The following is a 24340-nucleotide window of genomic DNA, read 5'->3' as shown; positions in this document are numbered from 1 at the left end:
TGCTGCCTGGATTAGAGAGGGTGCAGAGGAGATTCACCAGGACGCTGCCCAACTCCCACAGTGGCTGCTCCGCTTAAACCCGGAATTCTCTTCATTGGACCTTGCCAAGATCCTCCCCTTACCGAAGCCTCTACCCAGTGAATCCCCAATCACGGCGGATCGTCTCACCCCTTCCCTCTAGAGCCACCGAGGCAGACACCCGATCCCCTCCCCACCCACCCTCCTGTACTCACCGGGAGATGGAGCTGGGGACAGCCCAGATCCGCCTGAGGCTGCGGCCAGTCCTGGGCCTGGGGGCTGAGGCCCGACACCGGCGTCTGGGTGGAGGCCGAGTTCTGCAGGACGGGGCCGGCGGAGGTGGGAGGGGTGGGGGTCCCCGACGGGGAGGCCTGCCCCTGCCCTGGCGTCACCACTCCCAGCCCGGACACGGGTTTGGCCGAGGCCGGCAGCGAGGCTGAGCACGAGGAGGGGGCGGAGGTGGAGGAGGAAGAGGAGGAGGAAGAACTGGGGGCCGTGGCCTGGGCTTTCAGCGGCAGGGCCTTACCCAAGGCCTGCCGGGGGCAGATCTCGGCCATGGCCTGCTTCTGGGGGGCGTTGCAGGCTTCGGCCGGAGTCTGGGCTTGCTTCGGGGGCTCCATCTGCGTCTGGGCCTGCTTCGAGGCCTCGGACTGGGCGGGGGCCGGCTTCGGGGCGGGCTTCTGGGCCTCCGTCTGGGCCAGGGGCTCCGGCTGGGCGGGGGCCTGCTTCAAGGCCTCGGGCTGGGCCGGGGCCTGCTTCGGGACCTGCTTCTGGCCCTCGGGCGGCGCCTGGGCCTCAGGCTGGGCTGGGGCCTGTTTTAAGGCCTCGGCCTGGGCCGCCTTCTGGGCCTCGGCCTGCGGCTGGGCCGGCTTCTGGGCCGTGGCCTGGCTGAGGGGCTGGACGACCAGGGTCTGAGTGTGGGGGGCGGACTGGGCCTGCGAGAGCTGGAGCTGGGCGAGCTGCGACTGCCGGTGCTGGTGGATGGCCAGGTGCTGCTGCTGGATCACCAGCTGCTTCTGCTGGAGCTGCTGGTGCAGGAGGGTGTGCGGCTGGATCTGCGTGTAGGTGGCGGCTGTAAGGGGGGCAGGAAGGAGACAGGCCCGTCAGATCCCGCGAGCCACTGCCACTGTGACCCCCGACCCTCGACCCACTGCCGCCCCGACCTTCAATCCACCGCAGCCGCTGACCCTTGACCCCCCCGGTATCCCTGACCCTTGATCCACCACAACCCCTGACCCTTGGCCCTCAGACGTCCCAACATGTGATCTCCCCTCCAATATCCCTGCCCCTTGACCCTTCACGTACCCTGACGACCCCCAATCCCTCTCTCCCACCACAACCACTCACCCCTGCCCCTTGAACTACAACCCTTCGCCCACCGTGCCCTCTTGTAGGAACACCTAAGATTACAAAAGTGGGAACCCAGAGGCGATGGGTGAGACCGGGTGAGGGGGAAGCTGGGTGGGTGGGGAGAGGGGGGATGAAGTGAGACACTGGGGGGTGAGACCGGGTGAGGGGGAAGGTGGGTGGGTGGGGGAGAGGGGGATGAAGTGAGACACTGGGGGGTGACGGGTGAGGGGGAAGGTGGGTGGGTGGGGAGAGGGGGGATGAAGTGAGACACTGGGGGGTGACGGGTGAGGGGGAAGGTGGGTGGGTGGGGGAGAGGGGGATGAAGTGAGACACTGGGGGGTGAGACCGGGTGAGGGGGAAGGTGGGTGGGTGGGGGAGAGGGGGATGAAGTGAGACACTGGGGGGTGACGGGTGAGGGGGAAGGTGGGTGGGTGGGGGAGAGGGGGGATGAAGTGAGACACTGGGGGGTGATGGGTGAGGGGGAAGGTGGGTGGGTGGGGGAGAGGGGGGATGAAGTGAGACACTGGGGGGTGACGGGTGAGGGGGAAGGTGGGTGGGTGGGGGAGAGGGGGGATGAAGTGAGACACTGGGGGGTGATGGGTGAGGGGGAAGGTGGGTGGGTGGGGAGAGGGGGTATGAAGTGAGACACTGGGGGTGATGGGTGAGGGGGAAGGTGGGTGGGGGATGAAGTGAGACACTGGGGGGTGATGGGTGAGGGGGAAGGTGGGTGGGTGGGGGAGAGGGGATATAAAGTGAGACACTGGGGGTGATGGGTGAGGGGGAAGGTGGGTGGGTGGGGGAGAGGGGGGATGAAGTGAGACACTGGGGGGTGATGGGTGAGGGGGAAGGTGGGTGGGTGGGGAGAGGGGGGATGAAGTGAGACACTGGGGGGTGATGGGTGAGGGGGAAGGTGGGTGGGTGGGGGAGAGGGGGGATGAAGTGAGACACTGGGGGGTGATGGGTGAGGGGGAAGGTGGGTGGGTGGGGGAGAGGGGGGATGAAGTGAGACACTGGGGGGTGATGGGTGAGGGGGAAGGTGGATGGGTGGGGGAGAGGGGGGATGAAGTGAGACACTGGGGGGGTGACGGGTGAGGGGGAAGGTGCGTGGGTGGGGGAGAGGGGGTATGAAGTGAGACACTGGGGGTGATGGGTGAGAGGGAAGGTGGGTGGGGGATGAAGTGAGACACTGGGGGGTGATGGGTGAGGGGGAAGGTGGGTGGGTGGGGGAGAGGGGGGATGAAGTGAGACACTGGGGGGTGATGGGTGAGGGGGAAGGTGGGTGGGTGGGGGAGAGGGGGGATGAAGTGAGACACTGGGGGGTGATGGGTGAGGGGGAAGGTGGGTGGGTGGGGGAGAGGGGGGATGAAGTGAGACACTGGGGGGTGATGGGTGAGGGGGAAGGTGGGTGGGTGGGGGAGAGGGGGGATGAAGTGAGACACTGGGGGGTGATGGGTGAGGGGGAAGGTGGGTGGGTGGGGGAGAGGGGGGATGAAGTGAGACACTGGGGGGTGACGGGTGAGGGGGAAGGTGGGTGGGTGGGGGAGAGGGGGGATGAAGTGACACACTGGGGGGTGATGGGTGAGGGGGAAGGTGGGTTGGTAGGGAGAGGGGGGATGAAGTGAGACACTGGGGGGTGACGGGTGAGGGGGAAGGTGGGTGGGTGGGGGAGAGGGGGGATGAAGTGAGACACTGGGGGGTGATGGGTGAGGGGGAAGGTGGGTGGGTGGGGGAGAGGGGGGATGAAGTGAGACACTGGGGGGTGACGGGTGAGGGGGAAGGTGGGTGGGTGGGGGAGAGGGGGGATGAAGTGACACACTGGGGGGTGATGGGTGAGGGGGAAGGTGGGTTGGTAGGGAGAGGGGGGATGAAGTGAGACACTGGGGGGTGATGGGTGAGGGGGAAGGTGGGTGGGGGATGAAGTGAGACACTGGGGGTGATGGGTGAGGGGGAAGGTGGGTGGGTGGGGGAGAGGGGGGATGAAGTGAGACACTGGGGGGTGATGGGTGAGGGGGAAGGTGGGTGGGGGATGAAGTGAGACACTGGGGGGTGATGGGTGAGGGGGAAGGTGGGTGGGTGGGGGAGAGGGGGGATGAAGTGAGACACTGGGGGGGTGACGGGTGAGGGGGAAGGTGGGTGGGTGGGGGAGAGGGGGGATGAAGTGAGACACTGGGGGGTGAAGGGTGAGGGGGAAGGTGGGTGGGTGGGGGAGAGGGGGGATGAAGTGACACACTGGGGGGTGATGGGTGAGGGGGAAGGTGGGTTGGTAGGGAGAGGGGGGATGAAGTGAGACACTGGGGGGTGATGGGTGAGGGGGAAGGTGGGTGGGGGATGAAGTGAGACACTGGGGGTGATGGGTGAGGGGGAAGGTGGGTGGGTGGGGGAGAGGGGGGATGAAGTGAGACACTGGGGGGTGATGGGTGAGGGGGAAGGTGGGTGGGTGGGGGAGAGGGGATATGAAGTGAGACACTGGGGGGGAGACCAGGCATTAATATTGAAGTAGTAAAATGGATTCAGCAGTGGCTGGATGGGAGACACCAGAGAGTGGTGGTGGATAACTGTTTGTCAGATTGGAGGCCGGTGACTAGTGGTGTGCCTCAGGGATCTGTACTGGGTCCAATGTTGTTTGTCATATACATTAATGATCTGGATGATGGGGTGGTAAATTGGATGAGTAAGTATGCAGATGATACTAAGACAGGTGGAGTTGTGGATAATGAAGTAGGTTTTCAAAGCTTGCAGAGAGATTTAGGCCAGTTAGAAGAGTGGGCTGAAAGATGGCAGATGGAGTTTAATGCTGATAAATGTGAGGTGCTACATTTTGGTAGGACTAATCAAAATAGGACATACATGGTAAATGGTAGGGCATTGAAGAATGCAGCAGAACAGAGGGAGCTAGGAATGATGGTGCATAGTTCCCTGAAGGTGGAATCTCATGTGGATAGGGTGGTGAAGAAAGCTTTTGGTATGCTGGTCTTTATTAATCAGAGCATTGAGTATAGGAGTTGGGATGTAATGTTGAAATTGTACAAGGCACTGGTGAGGCCAAATTTGGAGTATTGTGTACAGTTCTGGTCACCGAATTATAGGAAAGATGTCAATAAAATTGAGAGAGTACAGAGAAGATTTACTAGAATGTTACCTGGGTTTCATCTCCTAAGTTACAGAGAAAGGTTGAACAAGTTGGGTCTTCATTCCTTGGAGCGTAGAAGGTTGAGGGGGGACTTGATAGAGGTGTTTAAAATTATGAGGGGGATAGATAGAGTTGACGTGGATAGGCTTTTTCCATTGAGAGTGGGGGAGATTCAAACAAGAGGACATGAGTTGAGAGTTGAAGGGCAAAAGTTTAGGGGTAACACGAGGGGGAACTTCTTTACTCAGAGAGTGGTGGCTGTGTGGAACGAGAAGTGGTTGGGGCAGGTTCGATGTTGTCGTTTAAAGTTAAATTGGACGAATATATGGACAGGAAAGGAATGGACGGTTATGGGCTGAGTGCAGGTCGGTGGGACTGGGTGAGAGTAGGAGTTCGGCACGGACTAGAAGGGCCGAGATGGCCTGTTTCCGTGATGTAGTTGTTATCTGGTTATATATGGTCAGGGGGAAGGCGGGGGAGAGAGGGGGGATGAAGTTTGACGCTGGGAGGTGATGGGTGGAAGAGGTAAAGGCCCCCTATCTCCCCCCTCTCACCACCCCCCCCACCCCCATTACCGCGGACAGACCTGAGCTGATGAGGGTGTGCCCAGCGGGGGTCAGCGTGCGTGCCAGGTTGACGCCCCCGCTGGGCGCAGACGGGCCGCTCTCGGCCTCCGGCTTCTTGGCTGTGGCCTCCCCCTCTCCCTGAGCCTTGGCCGAGGCCGGGGCCTGCCCCGAGGAGCCCTGGCTGAGGTTGAGGCTGGACGAGGGGCTGGCGGTGAGGGTGGTCGGGGCCCCGCCGGGGGCAGTGGGGGTGGCCTTGGGGCCAGCTGGCAGCTGGAGCTGGGTCTGGGTGCGCACCGCCAGGTTCTGGGCCTGTGGCGGAGCAGAGAAAGAGAGAGAGGGGGTGTTAGAGGCAAACACAGACACGAAGGTGGGACAGAGGGGCAGGCAAGCGTACAGGTACAGGCACACCAGCCAACGGGAGACGGGTACAGGCACCTGGGAACGTGAGACAGGAACAGGCACACCGGGGAACGGGAGACAGGAACAGGCACATCGGGGAACGGGAGACAGGAACAGGCACACCAGCCAACGGGAGACGGGTACAGGCACCTGGGAACGTGAGACAGGAACAGGCACACCGGGGAAAGGGAGACAGGAACAGGCACACCGGGGAACGGGAGACGGGTACAGGCACCTGGGAACGTGAGACAGGAACAGGCACACCAGCGAACGGGAGACGGGTACAGGCACCTGGGAACGTGAGACAGGAACAGGCACACCGGGGAAAGGGAGACAGGAACAGGCACACCAACCAACGGGAGACGGGTACAGGCACCTGGGAACGGGAGACAGGAACAGGCACACCGGGGAACGGGAGACAGGAACAGGCACACCGGGGAACGGGAGACGGGTACAGGCACCTGGGAACATGAGACAGGAACAGGCACACCGGGGAACGGGAGATGGGTACAGGCACCTGGGAACGTGAGACAGGAACAGGCACACCGGGGAACGGGAGACAGGAACAGGCACACCAGCCAACGGGAGATGGGTACAGGCACCTGGGAACGTGAGACAGGAACAGGCACACCGGGGAACGGGAGACAGGAACAGGCACACCGGGGAACGGGAGACGGGTACAGGCACCTGGGAACGTGAGACAGGAACAGGCACACCGGGGAACGGGAGACGGGTACAGGCACCTGGGAACGTGAGACAGGAACAGGCACACCCGGGAACGGGAGACGGGTACAGGCACCTGGGAACGTGAGACAGGAACAGGCACACCGGGGAACGGGAGACAGGAACAGGCACACCGGGGAACGGGAGACGGGTACAGGCACACCAGGGAATGGGAGACGGGTACAGGCACACCAGGGAACGGGAGACGGGTACAGGCACACCCGGGAATGGGAGACGGGTACAGGCACACCGGGGGACGGAAGACGGGTACAGGCACACCGGGGAACGGGAGATGGGTACAGACACACCGGGGAACGGGAGACAGGAACAGGCACACCGGGGAACGGGAGACGGGTACAGGCACCTGGGAACGTGAGACAGGAACAGGCACACCGGGGAACGGGAGACGGGTACAGGCACACCGGGGGACGGGAGACGGGTACAGACACACCGGGGAACGGGAGACGGGTACAGGCACACCGGGGAATGGGAGACGGGTACAGGCACACCGGGAGATGGGTACAGGCACACCGGGGAACGGGAGACGGGTACAGACACACCGGGGAACGGGAGACGGGTACAGGCACACCGGGGAACGGGAGACGGGTACAGACACACCGGGGAACGGGAGACAGGAACAGGCACACCGGGGAACGGGAGACGGGTACAGGCATACCGGGGAACGGGAGACAGGAACAGGCACACCGGGGAACGGGAGACGGGTACAGGCACACCGGGGAACGGGAGATGGGTACAGGGCACCGGGGAACGGGAGATGGGTACAGGCACACCGGGGAACGGGAGACGGTTACAGGCACACCGGGGAACGGGAGACGGGTACAGGCACACCGGGGAACGGGAGACAGGAACAGGCACACCGGGGAACGGGAGACGGGTACAGGCACACCAGGGAACGGGAGACAGGAACAGGCACACCGGGGAACGGGAGACGGGTACAGGCACACCGGGGAACGGGAGATGGGTACAGGGCACCGGGGAACGGGAGACGGGTACAGGGCACCGGGGAAAGGGAGACAGGAACAGGCACACCGGGGAACGGGAGACAGGAACAGGCACACCGGGGAACGGGAGACGGGTACAGGCACACCGGGGAACGGGAGATGGGTACAGGGCACCGGGGAACGGGAGATGGGTACAGGGCACCGGGGAACGGGAGACGGGTACAGGCACACCGGGGAACGGGAGACAGGAACAGGCACACCGGGGAACGGGAGACGGGTACAGGCACACTGGGGAACGGGAGACGGGTACAGGGCACACCGGGGAACGGGAGACGGGTACAGGGCACACCGGGGAATGGGAGATGGGTACAGGGCACCGGGGAACGGGAGACGGGTACAGGCACTCCGGGGGACGGGAGACGGGTACAGGCGCACCGGGGAACGGTAGACGGGTACAGGCACACCGGGGAATGGGAGACGGGTACAGGCACACCCGGGGAATGGGAGACGGGTACAGACACACCCGGGGAATGGGAGACAGGTACAGACACACCAGGGAACGGGAGACGGGTACAGGCACACCAGGGAACGGGAGACGGGTACAGGCACACCGGGGAACGGGAGACGGGTACAGACACACCGGGGAACGGGAGACGGGTACAGGCACACCGGGGAACGGGAGACGGGTACAGGCACACCGGGGAACGGGAGACGGGAACAGGCACACCGGGGAACGGGAGACGGGAACAGGCACACCGGGGGACGGGAGACGGGAACAGGCACACCGGGGGACGGGAGACGGGTACAGGCACACCGGGGGACGGGAGACGGGTACAGGCGCACCGGGGAATGGGAGACGGGTACAGGCGCACCGGGGAATGGGAGACGGGTACAGGCACACCGGGAGATGGGTACAGGCACACCGGGGAATGGGAGACGGTACAGGCACACCGGGGAACGGGAGACGGGTACAGGCACACCCGGGAACGGGAGACGGGTACAGGCACACCCGGGAACGGGAGACGGGTACAGGCACACCGGGGAACGGGAGACGGGTACAGACGCACCGGGGAACGGGAGACGGGTACAGGCACACCGGGGAACGGGAGACGGGTACAGACACACCGGGGGACGGGAGACGGGTACAGACACACCGGGGGGCGGGAGACGGGTACAGACACACCGGGGGACGGGAGACGGGTACAGGCACACCGGGGGACGGGAGACGGGTGCAGGCACACCGGGGAACGGGAGACGGGTACAGGCACACCGGGGAATGGGAGACGGGTACAGGCACACCGGGGAATGGGAGACGGGTACAGGAGACGGGTACAGGCACACCCGGGAACGGGAGACGGGTACAGGCACACCTGGGAACGGGAGATAGGTACAGGCACTCCGGGGGACAGGAGACGGGTACAGGCACACCCGGGAACGGGAGACGGGTACAGGCACACCGGGGAATGGGAGACGGGTACAGGCACACCGGGGAATGGGAGACGGGTACAGGAGACGGGTACAGGCACACCCGGGAATGGGAGACGGGTACAGGCACACCTGGGAACGGGAGATAGGTACAGGCACTCCGGGGGACAGGAGACGGGTACAGGCACACCCGGGAACGGGAGACGGGTACAGGCACACTGTGGGACGGGAGACGGGTACAGGCACCGGGGGATGGGAGACGGGTACAGGCGCACCGGGGGACGGGAGACGGGTACAGGCGCACCGGGGGACGTGAGACGGGTACAGGCGCACCGGGGGACGTGAGACGGGTACAGGCGCACCTGGGAACGGGAGACGGGTACAGGCACTCCGGGGGACGGGAGACGGGTACAGGCACTCCGGGGGACGGGAGACGGGTACAGGCACACCCGGGAACCGGAGACGGGTACAGGCACACCGGGGAACGTGAGACGGGTACAGACGCACCGGGGGACGTGAGACGGGTACAGACGCACCGGGGAACGTGAGACAGGAACAGGCACACCGGGGAACGGGAGACGGGTACAGGCACACCGTGGGACGGGAGACGGGTACAGGCACACCGTGGGACGTGAGACGGGTACAGGCACACCGGGGGACGTGAGACGGGTACAGGCACACCGGGGGACGGGAGACGGGTACAGGCACACCGGGGGACGGGAGACGGGAACAGGCGCACCGGGGGACGGGAGACGGGTACAGGCGCACCGGGGGACGGGAGACGGGTACAGGCACTCCGGGGGACGGGAGACGGGTACAGGCGCACCGGGGGACGGGAGACGGGTACAGGCGCACCGGGGGACGGGAGACGGGTACAGGCGCACCGGGGGACGGGAGACGGGTACAGGCGCACCGGGGGACGGGAGACGGGTACAGGCACACCGGGGGACGGGAGACGGGTACAGGCGAACCGGGGGACGGGAGACGGGTACAGGCGCACCGGGGGACGGGAGACGGGTACAGGCGCACCGGGGGACGGGAGACGGGTACAGGCGCACCGGGGGACGGGAGACGGGTACAGGCGCACCGGGGGACGGGAGACGGGTACAGACGCACCGGGGGACGGGAGACGGGTACAGACGCACCGGGGGACGGGAGACGGGTAGAGGCGCACCGGGGGACGGGAGACGGGTACAGGCGCACCGGGGGACGGGAGACGGGTACAGGCGCACCCGGGAACGGGAGATAGGTACAGGCACTCCGGGGGACAGGAGACGGGTACAGGCACACCCGGGGGACGGGAGACGGGTACAGGCACACCGGGGAATGGGAGACGGGTACAGGCACACCGGGGAACGGGAGACGGGTACAGACACACCGGGGAACGGGAGACGGGTACAGGCACACCGGGGAACGGGAGACGGGTACAGGCACACCGGGGAACGGGAGACGGGTACAGGCACACCCGGGAACGGGAGACGGGTACAGGCACACCGGGGGACGGGAGACGGGTACAGGCACACCGGGGAACGGGAGACGGGTACAGGCACACTGGGGAACGGGAGACAGGTACAGGCACACCAGGGAACGGGAGACGGGTACAGGCACACCTGGGAACAGAAGACAGGTATAGACACACCGGGGAATGGGAGACGGGTACAGGCACACCTGGGAACAAAGACAGGTACGGGCACAGAATAGCCCCACAGGTCAGGAGCGATTACAAACACAAGGGTACAGTGACACAGAGTGTATACGTACACAGAAACAGACACCCCTCCCACTTAGGCTACCTGGTCGGTGTCGGTGTGGGCCACGCTGGTGGCCGGCGACAGTTCGGACTGGACGGTGGCCACGCTGCCCCCGGGCATCAGGATGAGCTGGTGTGTGAGGGGTGCGGTGCGGGTCAGGGTCCGAGCTACCTGTGGGGAACAGACACCAGGGTCACCAGCCACCGGCCAACGAGAGGAGCTGACACCACATATCCCGGGAGGAGAGGGTCAGGCCCGAGGCAGGAGGAAGAGGAGAAGAAAAAGAAGGAAGGAAGAAAGAGAGAGAGGGAGAGAGGCAGAGAGGAGGAGTAAAGGAGGCGGGTGGGAACAGGTGGGATGGGGGAGAAAATGGGGCAGGGGAAGGGGGGTGGAGGGGGAGGAAAGAGGGGGAGAGGGGAAGAGAGGGGTACGGGAGAAGAGAAAAGGGGGAGACGTGAAAAAAGACGGAGAGAAGGGGAAGGCAAGAGAGCGGGGAGAGAGGGGGTGAGGGGTGAGAGTGGGTGAAGGGTCGGTGAGGAGAGAGGGGTGCAGCGGAGAAAGTGGGAAAAGGGGAGGGGGAGAGAGGGGGAGGAGGACAGGGGTGAGTGAGGAGGACTAGGGGAGGGGGTGAGTGAGGAGGTATAGGGGAGGGGTGAGTGAGGTGGGGTGGGGAGGGGTGAGTGAGGAGGTAGTGACTGAGGAGGGGTAGGGGAGGTAGTGAGTGGGGAGGGGAGGGGAGGTAGTGAGTGAGGGGTAGGGGAGGGGGTGAGTGAGGAGGGGTAGGGGAGGGGTGAGTGAGGAGGACTGGGGAGGGGGTGAGTGAGGAGGGGTAGGGGAGGGGTGAGTGAGGAGGACTGGGGAGGGGGTGAGTGAGGAGGTATAGGGGAGGGGTGAGTGAGGTGGGGTGGGGAGGGGTGAGTGAGGAGGACTAGGGGAGGTAGTGAGTGAGGAGGTATAGGGGAGGGGTGAGAGAGGTGGGGTGGGGGAGGGATGAGTGGGGAGGGTGTGAGTGAGGAGGGGTAGGGGAGGTAGTGAGTGGGGAGGGGTGGGGAGGTAGTGAGTGAGGAGGACTAGGGGAGGGGGTGAGCGAGGAGGGGTAGGGGAGGGGTGGTAGTGAGTGAGGGGTAGGGGAGGGGTGAGTGAGGAGGGGTAGGGGAGGGGTGAGTGAGGAGGACTGGGGAGGGGGTGAGTGAGGAGGTATAGGGGAGGGGTGAGTGAGGAGGGGTGGGGAGGTAGTGAGTGGGGAGGGGTGGGGAGGTAGTGAGTGAGGGGTAGGGGAGGGGGTGAGCGAGGAGGGGTAGGGGAGGGGTGAGCGAGGAGGACTAGGGGAGGTAGTGAGTGAGGAGGTATAGGGGAGGGGTGAGAGAGGTGGGGTGGGGAGGGGTGAGTGAGGAGGTAGTGACTGAGGAGGGGTAGGGGAGGTAGTGAGTGGGGAGGGGAGGGGAGGTAGTGAATGAGGGGTAGGGGAGGGGGTGAGTGAGGAGGGGTAGGGGAGGGGTGAGTGAGGAGGACTGGGGAGGGGGTGAGTGAGGAGGGGTAGGGGAGGGGTGAGTGAGGAGGACTGGGGAGGGGGTGAGTGAGGTGGTATAGGGGAGGGGTGAGTGAGGTGGGGTGGGGAGGGGTGAGTGAGGAGGACTAGGGGAGGTAGTGAGTGAGGAGGTATAGGGGAGGGGTGAGAGAGGTGGGGTGGGGGAGGGATGAGTGGGGAGGGTGTGAGTGAGGAGGGGTAGGGGAGGTAGTGAGTGGGGAGGGGTGGGGAGGTAGTGAGTGAGGAGGACTAGGGGAGGGGGTGAGCGAGGAGGGGTAGGGGAGGGGTGAGTGAGGAGGTATAGGGGAGGGGTGAGAGAGGTGGGGTGGGGGAGGGATGAGTGAGGAGGTAGTGACTGAGGAGGGGTAGGGGAGGTAGTGAGTGAGGAGGACTAGGGGAGGTAGTGAGTGGGGAGGACTAGGGGAGGGGGTGAGCGAGGAGGGGTAGGGGAGGGGTGAGTGAGGAGGTATAGGGGAGGGGTGAGAGAGGTGGGGTGGGGGAGGGATGAGTGAGGAGGTAGTGACTGAGGAGGGGTAGGGGAGGTAGTGAGTGAGGAGGACTAGGGGAGGGGGTGAGTGAGGAGGGGTAGGGGAGGGGTGAGTGAGGAGGACTAGGGGAGGTAGTGAGTGGGGAGGACTAGGGGAGGGGGTGAGCGAGGAGGGGTAGGGGAGGGGTGAGTGAGGAGGTATAGGGGAGGGGTGAGAGAGGTGGGGTGGGGGAGGGATGAGTGAGGAGGTAGTGACTGAGGAGGGGTAGGGGAGGTAGTGAGTGGGGAGGGGTAGGGGAGGGGTGAGTGAGGAGGACTAGGGGAGGTAGTGAGTGGGGAGGGGTGGGGAGGTAGTGAGTGAGGGGTAGGGGAGGGGGTGAGCGAGGAGGGGTAGGGGAGGGGTGAGTGAGGAGGACTAGGGGAGGTAGTGAGTGAGGAGGGGTAGGGGAGGGGTGAGTGAGGAGGGGTAGGGGAGGGGTGAGTGAGGAGGACTAGGGGAGGTAGTGAGTGAGGAGGGGTGGGGAGGTAGTGAGTGAGGGGTAGGGGAGGGGTGAGTGAGGAGGACTGGGGAGGGGGTGAGTGAGGAGGTATAGGGGAGGGGTGAGTGAGGAGGTATAGGGGAGGGGTGAGTGAGGTGGGGTGGGGGAGGGATGAGTGGGGAGGTAGTGACTGAGGAGGGGTAGGGGAGGTAGTGAGTGGGGAGGGGAGGGGTGGTAGTGAGGAGGGGTAGGGGAGGGGTGAGTGAGGAGGACTGGGGAGGGGGTGAGTGAGGAGGGGTAGGGGAGGGGGTGAGTGAGGAGGGGTAGGGGAGGGGTGAGTGAGGAGGACTGGGGAGGGGGTGAGTGAGGAGGGGTAGGGGAGGGGGTGAGTGAGGAGGGGTAGGGGAGGGGTGAGTGAGGAGGGGTAGGGGAGGGGTGAGAGGGGTGGGGAGGGGTGAGTGAGGAGGACTGGGGAGGGGGTGAGTGAGGAGGTATAGGGGAGGGGTGGGTGGGGTGGGGGAGGGATGAGTGGGGAGGTAGTGACTGAGGAGGGGTAGGGGAGGTAGTGAGTGGGGAGGGGAGGGGTGGTAGTGAGTGAGGGGTAGGGGAGGGGGTGAGTGAGGAGGGGTAGGGGAGGGGTGAGTGAGGAGGACTGGGGAGGGGGTGAGTGAGGAGGGGTAGGGGAGGTAGTGAGTGAGGAGGTATAGGGGAGGGGTGAGAGAGGTGGGGTGGGGAGGGGTGAGTGAGGAGGTAGTGACTGAGGAGGGGTAGGGGAGGTAGTGAGTGGGGAGGGGAGGGGTGGTAGTGAGTGAGGGGTAGGGGAGGGGGTGAGTGAGGAGGGGTAGGGGAGGGGTGAGTGAGGAGGACTGGGGAGGGGGTGAGTGAGGAGGGGTAGGGGAGGGGTGAGAGAGGTGGGGTGGGGGAGGGATGAGTGAGGAGGTAGTGAGTGAGGGGTAGGGGAGGGTGTGAGTGAGGGGTAGGGGAGGGGTGAGTGAGGAGGGGTAGGGGAGGGGGTGAGTGAGGAGGGGTAGGGGAGGGGTGAGTGTGGAGGGGTGGGGGAGGAGTGGGGAGGGGTGGGGAGGTAGTGAGTGAGGAGGGGTAGGGGAGGGGGTGAGTGAGGGGTAGGGGAGGGGTGAGTGAAGAGGGGTGGGGAGGGATGAGTGAGGAGGTAGTGAGTGAGGAGGGGTAGGGGAGGGTGTGAGTGAGGGGTAGGAGAGGGGTGAGTGGGTTGAGGAGGGGTAGGGGAGGGGTGAGTGAGGGGTGGGGAGGGGTGAGTGGGTTGAGGAGGGTAGCAGAGGGGTGAGTGAGGAGGGGTAGGGGAGGGGGTGAGTGGGGAGGGGTGGGGGGGTGAGTGAGGAGGGGTAGGGGAGGGGTGAGTGGGTTGAGGAGGGTAGCGGAGGGGTGAGTGAGGAGGGGTAGGGGAGGGGGTGAGTGGGGAGGGGTGGGGGGTGAGTGAGGGGTAGGGGAGGGGTGAGTGGGTTGAGGAGGGGTAGGGGAGGGGTGAGTGAGGAGGGGTGGGGAGGGGTGAGTGGGTTGAGGAGGGTAGCGGAGGGGTGAGTGAGGAGGGGTAGGGGAGGGGGTGAGTGGGGAGGGGTGGGGGGTGAGTGAGGAGGGGTAGGGGAGGGGTGAGTGAGGAGGGGTAGGGGAGGGGTGAGTGAGGATAGCGGAAGGGTGAGTGAGGAGGGGTGAGTGAGGGGTGGGGAGGGGTAGGGGAGGGGTGAGTGAGGAGGGGTAGGGGAGGGTTGAGTGAGGAGGATAGCGGAAGGGTGAGTGAGGAGGGGTAGGGGAGGGGGTGAGTTGTAGGGGAGGGGGTGAGAGGGGTAGGGGAGGGATAGCGGAGTGGTGAGTTAGGAGGGGTAGGGGAGGGGTGAGTGAGGTGGTAGCGGAGGGGTGAGTGAGGAGGGGTAGGGGAGGGATAGGGGAGGAGGTGAGTGAGGAGGACTAGGGGAGGTAGTGAGTGAGGAGGTATAGGGGAGGGGTGAGAGGTGGGGTGGGGGAGGGATGAGTGAGGAGGTAGTGAGTGAGGGTAGGGGAGGGTGTGAGTGAGGAGGGGTAGGGGAGGGGTGAGTGAGGAGGGGTGGGGAGGGGTGAGTGGGTTGAGGAGGGGTAGGGGAGGGGGTGAGTGAGGAGGGGTGGGGAGGGGTGAGTGGGTTGAGGAGGGGTAGGGGAGGGTGTGAGTGAGGAGGGGTAGGGGAGGGGTGAGTGAGGAGGGGTGGGGAGGGGTGAGTGGGTTGAGGAGGGGTAGGGGAGGGGGTGAGTGAGGAGGGGTGGGGAGGGGTGAGTGGGTTGAGGAGGGGTAGGGGAGGGAGTGAGTGAGGAGTTGTAGGGGAGGGGGTGAGAGGGGTAGGGGAGGGATAGCGGAGTGGTGAGTTAGGAGGGGTAGGGGAGGGGTGAGGGGGGTAGGGGAGGGGTGAGTGAGGAGGGTGGGGAAGGAGGGAGGGAGGGAGGGAGCAGAGACTCACCACCTGGGCCTGCAGGTACATCTTGGCCTGACTGGGGGAGAGCGAGGGGCTGCTGGGTCCGAGCAGGACGCTGGTGGCGGGAGAGCTGACCGCCTGCGGCCGGGGGCTGGCCTGGGACAACGCCGTGCTGGACAGGTTCACCTGTAGCGGGCAACGACAAACAGGGTCAGGGGGGTCGGGGGGGTCAAAGGCTGGGTGGGCAGATCGGGGGGGGTGGAGATTGGCGGAGAGTGGTGGCGGGGGTCACTCGGTGGTCTGTGTCTCTCGGGGTGGGGAGTGACGGGGGGAGATCATCACTCAGTGGTCTGTGTCTCTCGGGGTGGGGAGTGACGGGGGGGACACAGGGGAGATCGGGGGGAGATTGAGGGGGTCACTCGGTGGTCTGTGTCTCTCGGGGTGGGGAGTGATGGGGGGAGATCGGGGGGAGATTGAGGGGGATCACTCGGTGGTCTGTGTCTCTCGGGGTGGGGAGTGAAGGGGGAGATCGGGGGGAGATTGAGGGGGTCACTCGGTGGTCTGTGTCTCTCGGGGTGGGGAGTGACGGGGGGACACGGGGGAGATCGGGGGAGATTGAGGGGGGTCACTCGGTGGTCTGTGTCTCTCGGGGTGGGGAGCGACGGGGGGAGATCGGGGGGAGATTGAGGGGGTCACTCGGTGGTCTGTGTCTCTCGGGGTGGGGAGTGACGGGGGAGATCGGGGGAGATTGAGGGGGTCACTCAGTGGTCTGTGTCTCTCGGGGTGGGGAGTGACGGGGGAGATCGGGGGAGATTGAGGGGGTCACTCGGTGGTCTGTGTCTCTCGGGGTGGGGAGCAACAGGGGGGACACGTGGGAGATCGGGGGAGATTGAGGGGGTCACTCGGTGGTCTGTGTCTCTCGGGGTGTGGAGTGACGGGGGGAGATTGAGGGGGGTCACTCGGTGGTCTGTGTCTCTCGGGGTGGGGAGTGACGGGGGGAGATCGGGGGGAGATTGAGGGGGTCACTCGGTGGTCTGTGTCTCTCGGGGTGGGGAGTGACGGGGGAGATCGGGGGGAGATCGAGCGGGTCACTGACGGTGATCTGTGTCTCTCGGGGTGGGGAGTGACAGGGGGGAGATCGGGGGGAGATCGAGCGGGTCACTGACGGTGATCTGTGTCTCTCGGGGTGGGGTGTGACGGGAGAGATCGGAGGAGATTGAGGGGTTCACTCGGTGGTTTGTGTCTCTCGGGGTGGGGAGTGATGGGGGGGAGATCGGGGGGGAGATTGAGGGGGTCACTCGGTGGTTTGTGTCTCTCGGGGTGGGGAGTGACGGGGGGACACGGGGGAGATCGGGGGGGAGATTGAGGGGGTCACTCAGTGGTCTGTGTCTCTCGGGGTGGGGAGTGACGGGGGAGATCGGGGGGAGATTGAGGGGGTCACTCGGTGGTCTGTGTCTCTCGGGGTGGGGAGTGACGGGGGGAGATCGGGGGGAGATTGAGGGGGTCACTCGGTGGTCTGTGTCTCTCGGGGTGGGGAGTGATGGGGGGAGATCGGGGGGAGATTGAGGGGGATCACTCGGTGGTCTGTGTCTCTCGGGGTGGGGAGTGACGGGGGAGATCGGGGGGAGATTGAGGGGGTCACTCGGTGGTCTGTGTCTCTCGGGGTGGGGAGTGACGGGGGAGATCGGGGGGGAGATTGAGGGGGTCACTCGGTGGTCTGTGTCTCTCGGGGTGGGGAGTGACGGGGGAGATCGGGGGGGAGATTGAGGGGGTCACTCGGTGGTCTGTGTCTCTCGGGGTGAGGAGTGATGGGGGGAGATCGGGGGGAGATTGAGGGGGATCACTCGGTGGTCTGTGTCTCTCGGGGTGGGGAGTGACGGGGGAGATCGGGGGGGAGATTGAGGGGGTCACTCAGTGGTCTGTGTCTCTCGGGGTGGGGAGTGATGGGGGAGATCGGGGGAGATTGAGGGGGTCACTCGGTGATCTGTGTCTCTCGGGGTGGGGAGTTACGGGGGGACACGGGGGAGATCGGGGGCAGATTGAGGGGGTCACTCGGTGATCTGTGTCTCTCGGGGTGGGGAGTGACGGGGGAGATCGGGGGAGATTGAGGGGGTCACTCGGTGATCTGTGTTTCTCGGGGTGGGGAGTGACGGGGGAGATCGGGGGGAGATTGAGGGGGTCACTCGGTGATCTGTGTCTCTCGGGGTGGGGAGTGACGGGGGGACACGGGGGAGATCGGGGGCAGATTGAGGGGGTCACTCGGTGATCTGTGTCTCTCGGGGTGGGGAGTGACGGGAGAGATCAGGGGGAGATTGAGGGGGTCACTCGGTGGTCTGTGTCTCTCGGGGTGGGGAGTGATGGGGGAGATCGGGGGGAGATTGAGGGGGTCCACTCGGTGGTCTGTGTCTCCCGGGGTGGGGAGTGATGGGGGGAGATCGGGGGGAGATTGAGGGGGGTCACTCGGTGGTCTGTGTCTCTCGGGGTGGGGAGTGACGGGGGAGATCGGGGGGAGATTGAGGGGGTCACTCGGTGGTCTGTGTCTCTCGGGGTGGGGAGTGATGGGGGAGATCGGGGGGAGATTGAGGGGGTCACTCGGTGGTCTGTGTCTCTCGGGGTGGGGAGTGATGGGGGGAGATCGGGGGGAGATTGAGGGGGGTCACTCGGTGGTCTGTGTCTCTCGGGGTGGGGAGTGATGGGGGACACGGGGGAGATCGGGGCAGATTGAGGGGGTCACTCGGTGATCTGTGTCTCTCGGGGTGGGGAGTGATGGGGGGAGATCGGGGGCAGATTGAGGGGGTCACTCGGTGATCTGTGTTTCTCGGGGTCGGGAGTGACGGGGTGGGGAGTGACGGGGGGGGTCGAGCGGGTCACTTACGGTGCTCTGGGCCGGTCCACTGCTCTGACCCTCACTGCCACTGCTCCCCGGAGTCACCTGCCGGTTGGCAGCCAGGGTCACCTGCGACGGGGACGGAGAAAGGGTCAGGGACAGTGCCTTCCGCTCCCTCCACGCGCCTGGCTGACCCGATAGTCATTGCAAGCACCGTCTGCCTCGTCCTGCACCCCGGTGTGAGTGACGGTGGGGGGGGAGAGTCTGTCCGTACGGTGACTAGGGGGGAGAGTCTGTCCGTACGGTGACGGGGGGGAGAGTCTGTCCGTCTCCGTACAGTGACGGGGGGGAGAGTCTCTCTGTGTCCGTACGGTGACGGGGGGAGAGTCTGTCCGTACGGTGACGGGGGGGAGAGTCTCTCCGTGTACGTACGGTGACGGTGGCGGGAGAGTCTGTCCGTACGGTGACTAGGGGGGGAGAGTCTGTCCGTAAGGTGACGGGGGGGAGAGTCTGTCCGTACGGTGACTAGGGGGGACAGTCTGTCCGTACGGTGACGGGGGGGGAGAGTCTCTCCGTGTACGTACGGTGACGGGGCGGAGAGTCTCTCCGTGTCCGTACGGTGACGGGGGGGAGAGTCTGTCCGTACGGTGACGGGGGGGGAGAGTCTCTCCATGTACGTACGGTGACGGGGGGGAGAGTCTGTCCGTACGGTGACGGGGGGGGGGAGAGTCTCTCCGTGTACGTACAGTGACGGGGCGGAGAGTCTCTCCGTGTACATACGGTGACAAGGGGGAGAGTCTGTCCGTACGGTGACGGGGGGGGAGAGTCTCTCCGTGTACGTACGGTGACGGGGGGGAGAGTCTGTCCGTACGGTGACGGGGGGGGAGAGTCTGTCCATACGGTGACGGGGGGGGGAGAGTCTCTCCGTGTCCGTAGGTGATGGGGGGGGAGAGTCTGTCCGTACGGTGACGGGGGGGGGGAGAGTCTCTCCATCTCCGTACGGTGACGGGGGGGAGAGTCTGTCCGTACGGTACCTGGGGGGAGGGTCTCTCCGTGTCCATACGGTGACGGGAGGGAGAGTCTGTCGGTGTCCGTACGGTGACGGGGGGGAGACTCTCTCCGTGTCTGTACGGTGACGGGGGGGGAGAGTCTGTCCGTACGGTGACGGGGGGGGGGAGAGTCTCTCCGTGTCCGTACGGTGATGGGGGGGGAGAGTCTCTCCGTGTCCGTATGGTGACGGGGGGGAGAGTCTCTCCGTGTCCGTACGGTGACAGGGGGGACAGTCTGTCCGTACGGTGATCGGGGGGAGAGTCTCTCCGTGTCCGTACGGTGACAGGGGGGAGAGTCTCTCCGTGTCCGTACGGTGACGGGGGGGGAGAGTCTGTCCGTACGGTGACGGGGGGGGAGAGTCTCTCCGTGTACGTATGGTGACGGGGCGGAGAGTCTCTCCGTGTCCGTACGGTGACGGGGGGGGAGAGTCTCTCCGTGTACGTACGGTGACGGTGGGGAGAGTCTGTCCGTACGGTGACGGGGGGGGAGAGTCTCTCCGTGTACGTACGGTGACGGGGCGGAGAGTCTCTCCGTGTACATACGGTGACAGGGGGGAGAGTCTGTCCGTACGGTGACGGGGGGAGAGTCTCTCCGTGTACGTACGGTGACGGGGGGAGAGTCTGTCCGTACGGTGACGGGGGGGAGAGTCTGTCCATACGGTGACGGGGGGGGGGAGAGTCTCTCCGTGTCCGTACGGTGATGGGGGGGAGAGTCTGTCCGTACGGTGACGGGGGGGGGGAGAGTCTCTCCATCTCCGTACGGTGACAGGGGGGAGAGTCTGTCCGTACGGTACCGGGGGGGAGGGTCTCTCCGTGTCCGTACGGTGACGGGGGGGAGAGTCTGTCCGTGTCCGTACGGTGACGGGGGGGAGAGTCTCTCCGTGTCCGTACGGTGACCGGGGGGGGGGAGGGTCTCTCCGTGTCCATACGGTGACGGGGGGGAGAGTCTGTCCGTGTCCGTACGGTGACGGGGGGGAGAGTCTGTCCGTGTCCGTACGGTGACGGGGGGGAGAGTCTCTCCGTGTCCGTACGGTGACGGGGGGGAGAGTCTGTCCGTACGGTGACGGTGGGGAGAGTCTTTCCGTGTCTGTACGGTGACGGGGGGGGGGGGGAGTTTCTCTCCGTGTCCGTACGGTGACGGGGGTGGAGAGTCTGTCCGTACGGTAACGGGGGGAGAGTCTCTCCGTGTCCGTACGGTGACGGGGGGAGACTCTGTCCGTGTCCGTACGGTGACGGGGGGGGGGGAGAGTCTCTCCATGTCCGTACGGTGACGGGGGGGAGAGTCTCTCCGTGTCGGTACGGTGACGGGGGGGGGAGAGTCTCTCCGTGTCGGTACGGTGACGGAGGAGAGAGTCTCTCCGTGTCCGTACGGTGACGGGGGGGAGAGTGTCGGTATGGTGACGGGACGGTGACGGAGGAGAGAGTCTGTCCGTGTCGGGAGAGTGACGGGGAGGAGAGTCTCTCCATGTCCATACGGTGACGGAAGGGGAGACTCTGTCCGTGTCCGGACGGTGACGGGGGGAGAGTCTCTCCGTGTCCGTACGGTGACGGGGGGTGGGGGGAGAGTCTCTCCGTACGGTGACCGGGGGGAGCGTCTGTCCGTACGGTGACGGGGGGGGGAGGGTCTCTCTGTGTCCGTACGGTGACGGGGGGGAGAGTCTGTCCGTGTCCGTACGGTGACGGGGGGAGAGTCTCTCCGTGTCGGTACGGTGACGGGAGGGGAGGGTCTCTCCGTGTCCGTACGGTGACGGGGGGAGAGTCTCTCCGTGTCCGTACGGTGACGGGGGGGAGAGTCTGTCCGTACGGTGACAGGGGGGAGAGTCTCTCCGTGTCCGTACGGTGACGGGGGGGGAAGAGTCTGTCCGTACGGTGAGGGGGGGGAGTCTTTCCGTGTCCGTACGGTGACGGGAGGGGAGAGTCTGTCCGTGTCTGTACGGTGACAGGGGGGGAGCGTCTGTCCGTATGGTGACGGGGGGAGAGTCTCTCCGTGTCCGTACGGTGACGGGGGGGTGAGTCTGTCCGTACGGTGACGGGGGGAGAGTCTCTCCGTGTCCGTACGGTGACGGGGGGGAAGAGTCTGTCCGTACGGTGACGGTGGGGAGAGTCTTTCCGTGTCCGTACGGTGACGGGAGGGGAGAGTCTATCTGTGTCTGTACGGTGACGGGGGGGAGAGTCTGTCCGTACGGTGACGGGGGGAGAGTCTCTCCGTGTCCGTACGGTGACAGGGGGGACAGTCTGTCCGTACGGTGATCGGGGGGAGAGTCTCTCCGTGTCCGTACGGTGACAGGGGGGAGAGTCTCTCCGTGTCCGTACGGTGACGGGGGGGAGAGTCTGTCCGTACGGTGACGGGGGGGAGAGTCTCTCCGTGTACGTATGGTGACGGGGCGGAGAGTCTCTCCGTGTCCGTACGGTGACGGGGGGAGAGTCTCTCCGTGTACGTACGGTGACGGTGGGGAGAGTCTGTCCGTACGGTGACGGGGGGGAGAGTCTCTCCGTGTACGTACGGTGACGGGGCGGAGAGTCTCTCCGTGTACATACGGTGACAGGGGGGAGAGTCTGTCCGTACGGTGACGGGGGGGAGAGTCTCTCCGTGTACGTACGGTGACGGGGGGGAGAGTCTGTCCGTACGGTGACGGGGGGGGAGAGTCTGTCCATACGGTGACGGGGGGGGGGAGAGTCTCTCCGTGTCCGTACGGTGATGGGGGGGGAGAGTCTGTCCGTACGGTGACGGGGGGAGAGTCTCTCCATCTCCGTACGGTGACAGGGGGGAGAGTCTGTCCGTACGGTACCGGGGGGGAGGGTCTCTCCGTGTCCGTACGGTGACGGGGGGGAGAGTCTGTCCGTGTCCGTACGGTGACGGGGGGGAGAGTCTCTCCGTGTCCGTACGGTGACCGGGGGGGGGGAGGGTCTCTCCGTGTCCATACGGTGACGGGGGGGAGAGTCTGTCCGTGTCCGTACGGTGACGGGGGGGAGAGTCTGTCCGTGTCCGTACGGTGACGGGGGGGAGAGTCTCTCCGTGTCCGTACGGTGACGGGGGGAAGAGTCTGTCCGTACGGTGACGGTGGGGAGAGTCTTTCCGTGTCTGTACGGTGACGGGGGGGGGGGAGTTTCTCTCCGTGTCCGTACGGTGACGGGGGTGGAGAGTCTGTCCGTACGGTAACGGGGGGAGAGTCTCTCCGTGTCCGTACGGTGACGGGGGGGGGGAGAGTCTCTCCGTGTCCGTACGGTGACGGGGGGGGGGGAGAGTCTCTCCATGTCCGTACGGTGACGGGGGGGGAGAGTCTCTCCGTGTCGGTACGGTGACGGGGGGGGGAGAGTCTCTCCGTGTCGGTACGGTGACGGAGGAGAGAGTCTCTCCGTGTCCGTACGGTGACGGGGGGGAGAGTGTCGGTATGGTGACGGGACGGTGACGGAGGAGAGAGTCTGTCCGTGTCGGGAGAGTGACGGGGAGGAGAGTCTCTCCATGTCCATACGGTGACGGAAGGGGAGACTCTGTCCGTGTCCGGACGGTGACGGGGGGGAGAGTCTCTCCGTGTCCGTACGGTGACGGGGGGGGGGGGGGAGAGTCTCTCCGTACGGTGACCGGGGGGAGCGTCTGTCCGTACGGTGACGGGGGGGGGAGGGTCTCTCTGTGTCCGTACGGTGACGGGGGGGAGAGTCTGTCCGTGTCCGTACGGTGACGGGGGGGAGAGTCTCTCCGTGTCGGTACGGTGACGGGAGGGGAGGGTCTCTCCGTGTCCGTACGGTGACGGGGGGGAGAGTCTCTCCGTGTCCGTACGGTGACGGGGGGGGAGAGTCTGTCCGTACGGTGACAGGGGGGAGAGTCTCTCCGTGTCCGTACGGTGACGGGGGGGGAAGAGTCTGTCCGTACGGTGAGGGGGGGGGTCTTTCCGTGTCCGTACGGTGACGGGAGGGGAGAGTCTGTCCGTGTCTGTACGGTGACAGGGGGGAGCGTCTGTCCGTACGGTGACGGGGGGAGAGTCTCTCCGTGTCCGTACGGTGACGGGGGGGTGAGTCTGTCCGTACGGTGACGGGGGGGAGAGTCTCTCCGTGTCCGTACGGTGACGGGGGGGAAGAGTCTGTCCGTACGGTGACGGTGGGGAGAGTCTTTCCGTGTCCGTACGGTGACGGGAGGGGAGAGTCTATCTGTGTCTGTACGGTGACGGGGGGGGAGAGTCTGTCCGTACGGTGACGGGGGGGAGAGTCTCTCCGTGTCCGTACGGTGACGGGGGGGTGAGTCTGTCCGTACGGTGACGGGGGGAGAGTCTCTCCGTGTCCGTACGGTGACGGGGGGGAAGAGTCTGTCCGTACGGTGACGGTGGGGAGAGTCTTTCCGTGTCCGTACGGTGACGGGAGGGGAGAGTCTATCTGTGTCTGTACGGTGACGGGGGGGGGAGAGTCTGTCCGTACGGTGACGGGGGGGAGAGTCTCTCCGTGTCCGTACGGTGACGGGGGGGGGGGAGAGTCTCTCCGTGTCCGTACGGTGACGGGGGGGACATTCTGTCCGTACGGTGATGGGGGGGAGAGTTTCTCCGTGTCCGTACGGTGACGGGGGGGGAGAGTCTCTCCGTGTCCGTACGGTGACGGGGGGGGGGGAGAGTCTCTCCGTGTCCGTACGGTGACGGGGGGGACATTCTGTCCGTACGGTGATGGGGGGGAGAGTTTCTCCGTGTCCGTACGGTGACGGGGGGAAGAGTCTCTCCGTGTCCATACGGTGACGGGGGGGGGAGAGTCTGTCCGTACGGAGACGGGGGGGAGAGTCTCTCCGTGTCCGTACGGTGACGGGGGGGAGAGAGTCTCTCCGTGTCCGTACGGTGACGGGGGGGGAGAGTCTCTCCGTACGGTGACGGGGGGGGGAGAGTCTCTCCGTGTCCGTACGGTGACGGGGGGGAGAGTGTCGGTATGGTGACGGGACAGTGACGGAGGAGAGAGTCTGTCCGTGTCGGGAGAGTGACGGGGAGGAGAGTCTGTCCGTGTCCGTACGGTGACGGGGGGGAAAGCCTCTCCGTGTCCGTACGGTGACGGGGGGGGGGAGAGTCTGTCCGTGTCCGTACGGTGACGGGGGGGAGCGTCTGTCCGTACGGTGACGGGGGGGGAGGGTCTCTCTGTGTCCGTACGGTGACCGGGGGGAGAGCCTGTCCGTGTCCGTACGGTGACGGGGGGGGAGAGTCTCTCCGTGTCCGTACGGTGACGGGGGGGAGAGTCTGTCCGTGTCCGTACGGTGACGGG

At 65.4% G+C, this 24340-nt stretch overlaps 1 protein-coding gene across 1 annotated transcript in view; it reads right to left on the bottom strand.

The window, feature by feature from the left end:
* LOC134340446 (polyhomeotic-like protein 1) overlaps positions 1–24340 on the bottom strand; it is a 74073-nt gene that overhangs the window by 21500 nt on the left and 28233 nt on the right. The window contains exons 2-6 of the mRNA XM_063037690.1: positions 18111–18191; positions 15281–15421; positions 10367–10495; positions 5085–5373; positions 234–1090 (exon numbers count right to left, since the gene is read on the bottom strand). Of these exons, the coding sequence (XP_062893760.1) occupies positions 234–1090; positions 5085–5373; positions 10367–10495; positions 15281–15421; positions 18111–18191 (1497 nt within the window). The remainder of the gene's footprint in view (positions 1–233; positions 1091–5084; positions 5374–10366; positions 10496–15280; positions 15422–18110; positions 18192–24340) is intronic.

Source organism: Mobula hypostoma, chromosome X1 (genome assembly GCF_963921235.1).
Source record: "Mobula hypostoma chromosome X1, sMobHyp1.1, whole genome shotgun sequence".
Classification (NCBI taxonomy): Eukaryota; Metazoa; Chordata; class Chondrichthyes; order Myliobatiformes; family Myliobatidae; genus Mobula; species Mobula hypostoma.
Note: the sequence above shows the minus strand (reverse complement) of the source record. Positions and strands in the feature narration are given on the sequence as shown.